General features: G+C 48.1%; 2 protein-coding genes across 8 annotated transcripts in view; one reads left to right on the top strand and one right to left on the bottom strand.

Moving 5' to 3' along the window:
* The window catches only part of LOC108529634 (ubiquitin-60S ribosomal protein L40-like), an 860-nt gene extending 251 nt beyond the window's left edge, over positions 1-609 (bottom strand). The window contains exon 1 of one of the 2 annotated variants that reach the window (XM_017872080.1): positions 138-596. In XM_017872080.1, the coding sequence (XP_017727569.1) occupies positions 138-556 (419 nt within the window). In that variant the 5' untranslated portion in view covers positions 557-596. Of the gene's footprint in view, positions 1-2 lie in introns of those variants that run through there. The other variant, XM_017872089.1, reaches the window with a different exon arrangement.
* Positions 610-2,754: 2,145 nt separating this feature from the next.
* The window catches only part of TMEM128 (transmembrane protein 128), a 20,865-nt gene continuing 18,027 nt past the window's right edge, over positions 2,755-5,592 (top strand). For all 6 annotated transcript variants that reach the window (XM_017872058.1, XM_017872062.1, XM_017872068.1 and 3 more), the window contains exon 1: positions 2,755-4,211. In XM_017872058.1, the coding sequence (XP_017727547.1) occupies positions 4,115-4,211 (97 nt within the window). In that variant the 5' untranslated portion in view covers positions 2,755-4,114. The remainder of the gene's footprint in view (positions 4,212-5,592) is intronic.

Raw genomic sequence — 5,592 nt, 5'->3', positions numbered from 1 at the left:
TTTGCTGCTCCAGTCAACAAAAGGGACACTTTATTGAGGCTCCAGGCCACAGGGCCTGGGCAGGAGGTTGCCCTTCAAGGAAAGAAGAGCCTTATTTGACCTTCTTCTTGAGGCGCAGGTTGTTGGTGTGGCCACACTTCTTCTTGCGGCAGTTGACAGCACGAGGGTGAAGGCGAGCATAGCACTTGCGGCAGATCATCTTGTCACAGTTGTATTTCTGGGCAAGCTGGCAGAGGGAAGGCTCAATAATGCCACCTCGCAGGCGCAACACCAGGTGCAGGGTGGACTCTTTCTGGATGTTGTAGTCTGAGAGAGTGCGGCCATCTTCCAGCTGTTTGCCGGCAAATATCAGACGCTGCTGGTCAGGTGGGATACCCTCCTTGTCTTGAATTTTGGCTTTGACATTCTCAATGGTGTCACTGGGCTCGACCTCAAGGGTGATGGTTTTGCCCGTGAGGGTCTTCACAAAGATCTGCATGTTTGCGTCTGCCGCACGACCGCCGCCACCAACCAGCTCAGCCGCCTCGATCGAGGTGGATATTATTCTTAATCCCATTTTGCAAGTGAGGAAACTAAGGCAAAGAGTGGATAAGATGCTTGCTCAAGGTTGAAAGAGTCAGTAATGACAGGACCGGCAATGACAGCCAGGCAGGCAGCTAGCTCCAGAGCTCAGTTCCTTAACAGGGTTAACTAAGGCTTAGCTAGATCTGGGAGGTGGTGCAATGCTACCAAGACCTCTTAGCTTGCCTCTCAGCACTTTCTTCCCATGTGGGCTCCCCTGTTTCCAGAACGGCAGCCCCAAGCCCAAACTGACCTCACAGCTCACCATATCAAAGCAACCGTGAACATCTTCCCAGCCTAAGACCTGGACTATGAGAGGTCTGTTTTGGGTCTTGTACCCTCCCCTAGGACAGGGTCAGTCTCTGGAAACTGAGCAGGACCACTATAGAAAGCAGTAGTGGTTTCTCAGAGGAAGGGTTGTAGGCGAACACGTGTATGTCCATATTGAAGACAAGTTAGCCGTGCTCAAGGACCTGCTATGTGCTCCGTGTTTGCAGGGCACTGGGGGATACCAAGACATGGTTGTTTCTCCCAATCAATTGGGGGAAACACAGGCAAAAGGAAAATAGCAATAAAGCTTGGTAATTCTTGGAAGAGAGACATGAACAAAGAGTAGCTGGAACCCAGGGACAAGGAAGAAATACTGATCAAGGGGTGAACAGGTGCCAGATCTTGACGGCCTGGCAGGCCAAATAAAGGAGTAGTGAATAGTAACTACTGATGTTTGGAGGCAAACTATATATGCCAGGCACTAAGCTAAACAATAAACATGTATCTTCACTCCAATACCTGATGTTTCACAGATCAGCAAAACATACTCAGAACGATAAAATAACTTGCCCAAGGACCCACAGTGATGGAGGCAGGATTCAACAGTCTATAAACACCTTGGATTTCACCATGTTACTAAGGGGATGCCAGCAAAGGTCACAATGAAATTCATTGTTCCCCACAAGTAATCCACATTGAAAATGAAAATGTCTTAATTGGTAGCAAATCTGGTATCACATATCTATCTATAATTAGGGTGCCACAGTACACACACTGAAGGCTTTCTATTCTTTTTCTTTCTTTTTTTTTTTTTTTGAGAGAGAGTTTCACTCTTGCTGCCCAGGCTGGAGTGAAATGGGCGGTCGTGGCTCACTGCAACCTCCACCTCCTGGGTTCAAGCCATTCTCCTGCCTCAGCCTCCCAGGCAGCTGGGATTACAGGCACTTGCTACCACACCCAGCTAATTTATTTATTTATTTATTTATTTTAGTAGAGATGGGGTGTTTCACCATGTTGGCCAGGCTGGTCTCAAACTCCTGACCTCAGGTGATCCACCCGCCTCGGCCTCCCAAAGTGCTGGGATTACAGGCGTGAGCCACCGCACATGCCCAAAGGGCTTCTTTAACGGACCTCAGAAATGAAGATGTGGTCATTAAATACTGGAATTTTTCCAACCTGCTTTTAAGTATCAATAGGGTGTGCAAGCAGTGCCATTTAAAATTGCAGAGAAAAAAACTCTGGAAGGATTTCAGATCCAAATTCAAAGGCCCCGAAACCACAAAAGGAGAAACCTGATCTGACCTGAACATACCATGTATGGGAACCTGGGATAGCAGCAATGCTCTTGGGAGTATTCAGTTACCAGGGAGGCCCTGCACTGACCCTTTTTCGAGGAGACAATCAACAGAAGATTGTATTTGATGGGACAAATTCACTTCCTGTTAACAAGGCTTCTAACCCTGTACGAGAGAGAGAAGAAGGGAGGGCAAAGACTTTAGTTGGCTTTGAAGAAACGAATCTAGTTCTTTAGGAGTCTTGAAAGAAAAAAAAAAAAAAAAAACAGAAAAAAAAGGAGGTATTGTTTATAAAGGCCATATGATCCACCCAGCTGTTAAATCCTGTGCTCCAAAGGGTGAAGAAAGGCTGAAGAAATGATAAATCAGTAGAGATCTGGTACTTCTCTCTCTTTTTTTTTTTTTTTTTGAGATGGCGTCTCACTCTGTTGCCCAAGCTGGAGTGCAGTGGTGCGATCACTGCAACCTCCTTCTCCCAGGTTCAAGCGATTCTCCTGCCTCAGCCTCCCAAATAGCTGGGATTACAGGTGCTGGCCACCACGCCTGGCTAATTTTTGTATTTTTAGTAGAGACAGAGTTTCGCCATGTTGGTCAGGCTGGTCTCGAACGCCTGACCTCGTGAATCGCCCGCCTGGGCCTCTCAAAGTGTTGGGATTACAGGCGTGAGCCACCGCGCCCAGCTGGCACTCTTTTCTTGAGTATTTACTTTCCTTTTACAAACACCCCAACACATAGTAGATATTAAACAGTGCCTACTAATTCAAATTTTACTCCCTATGTAGCTCACTGGCTCTCCACCCCTGTATTCAACCCACCTGAAATCACTCTCCCTGCTCTCCCACACTCCAGCAGAATTAACTGCCCTTTACATGTACAGTGCTTCTATTATGCCCCATGTACAGTGTTTCTATTATGGCACTGTATTGATGCTGCTTCCTCTACTAGATTCTTCTGTCCTCACCACTTTATCACATGCAGCCGCTCAGAAAATGTTGGCTACATTGATGAAGTGCTTTCACACATTTATAAATACAGAGTTACCTTGTAGTACACCTCTGGTTTTCTTTGGATCAGGAGCTCCTCACGTGCAAGGCCATGTCTTACTCATCTTTATCTCCACTGCTGGCATGGTGCCTAACAGCTCCTAGCAAATAGTAGGTGCTCAGCAAACGTTTGCGTGGTTAAGCCCACCATTTCTCAGCACATGACTCGGTGGGAAAGGGTTGGGAGAGTAATACGCGGGATTACTGACGGAGAAAAAGTTGCGAACTTGTAACACACAGTTTGTGGACGTGAGTAGTGTGGAAAACGGCAGTTTGCTGGGAAAGTAATTTAGTTCCCTCGGTTCAGGCTGGGAGGATTTTTCACAAGTGGCGAGGAGGAGGCTCAGGTGAACCACATACAGGTGCTTCTCACTGAAACGCACAACAAATCTAGAGCCAAGTGTAATAACGAAACGGGCCCCAAGAAGTTTATTTAATGCCCAGGGGTCCTCAAGTGGTCACTGCCAGGCTCTAGCATCCTGTCCAGCAGGCCTTTCTCCTCCTTTCAAATCTTGCTGGGCGACTCCTGAAAAGCAAAAGTAGGAAAGAAACTGGGGGCTGAGGATGGAGGCCTGGACAGAGGGTATCTCTCCTGCTCTGGCACCCGGGAGTCTGCGAGGGCTTCGGAAGCGCAGGGTCTCACTGTCTCGCATCCTGGACCCGGACGCATCCTGCGGCAGCGGTAATCCTGGTCCTTCTGGGCTTCCATAGGTCAGAATAAACTTGGGAACCTTTCGACCCGGAAAGCTCAGTGTTTTAAAATTCAAATCACACCTGCCGACGCGAGAGCGAAACCCTTCACGGCGACTCAATCCTAGCTGCTCGTTAACTAAAACCGCGAAGAGAACAGTCTCCAATCTAAACGCCAGGAGACCCAACTCCGGAGCCGACGCCGGAAGCGCTGTGCCTGACGTCACTTCCGTCGCGTTTCGGGGCGGTACCAAGATGGACTCTTCACGGGCCCGGCAACAGCTCCGTCGGCGATTCCTCCTCTTGCCGGACGCCGAGGCCCAGCTGGACAGCGAGAGTGACGCCAGGCCGGGTGAGGCGCGCACCAAGCCGCCCCGAGGTTCTCAGAGGCGAGGCGCTGGAAAATGGCCGGCCTCCGGCAGCCCCGGCCCAGTCTGAAGGGACCGAGTTTCGGCTTTGCAAGTCGAATATTTAATGTCAGGGAAGATCTTTAGAATCGCGTAGTGCTGTGCATCGTCATCTCAGCTGCGCTTCAGAATTCTCTGGAGAGCTGATTTGACACCTGTTTGGAAATATCGATTAAAATTAAAAATACCCACCGGTTCTAAGTCTTAAGAATTTACCAGAAACATGCCTGTATCGCCTTGTACAATGATGTGCGCAGGGTGTTTCACCTCAGCATTGCTTGCAATAGCGAAGCACTAGAAATACCTGTCTTGCCCGTCAGCAGAAAGCTGGTTAAGTAAATTTGCATATATGTATACATGACATGCCAGGTCGACTTGTATGTACCAATGGGGATGATTTTCAAAGGGAAGTGCGGAACGCTATGGTATGCCGCCATTTGGGTACAAAACAGGTAACCTGTGATGTATGTTCACCTGTAGATGCATAGAATATGGAAGAATTCAGTAGAAATTGTAAGTGGTGGTTGCTTCTGGGGATTAGATCTGAGGTTAAGGATGGGAGTCAGATACCTCATTTTGGATATTTGTATCCCATATGTTTTAAAACCGTGTCCATTTATTACCTTTTCAAAATAAGCACGAATAATCTGATGCCCAGGCATGATGGTGTATACATTTTGAGGATATTCCAGAATATTATGAACATGCTCCGCAGGTTTTCCGATGGTCATCTAAAGGCCCAAAACCTCAGATGTGGACCATTCATTCTCACGTGAACATAGAGGGCATGTCAGAATCCTCGGAAAACTTTCTAGAAATCATCCATCTGACCCAACCCCCATCCACCCTTTCTTTCGGATTGCGTTCCAGACAGGAAAAATGACTTGTCCATCACCTGTCTAGACAGGGCTGTGCTGGAACTAGAGCTCTGGTGTGCTGTTTCCACTTTTGAGCTGTGTTTAAAGTAATGAAAATATTTAGTTATAGGCTGGGCACGGTGGCTCACGCCTGTAATCCCAGCACTTTGAGAGGCCGAGGCGGCCTGATCACGAGGTCAGGAGTTCGAGACCAGCCTGGCCAAAGACACCATCCTGGCCAACATGGTGAAACCCCGTCTCTACTAAAAATAAAAAAATTAGCTGGGCGTGGTGGCAGGCGCTTGTAATCCCAGCTACTCTGGAGGCTGAGGCAGGAGAATTGCTTGAACCCGTCAGGCGGTGGTTGCAGTGAGCTGAGATGGAACCATTCCACTCCAGCCTGGGCGACAGAGGGAGACTCCGACTCAATATACATACAATATATATATGTATATTATATATATTATAT

This window comes from Rhinopithecus bieti, unplaced genomic scaffold (genome assembly GCF_001698545.2).
Source record: "Rhinopithecus bieti isolate Rb0 unplaced genomic scaffold, ASM169854v2 scaffold_865, whole genome shotgun sequence".
NCBI lineage: Eukaryota > Metazoa > Chordata > Mammalia > Primates > Cercopithecidae > Rhinopithecus > Rhinopithecus bieti.
This window is presented reverse-complemented; position numbering and strand designations above follow the sequence as displayed.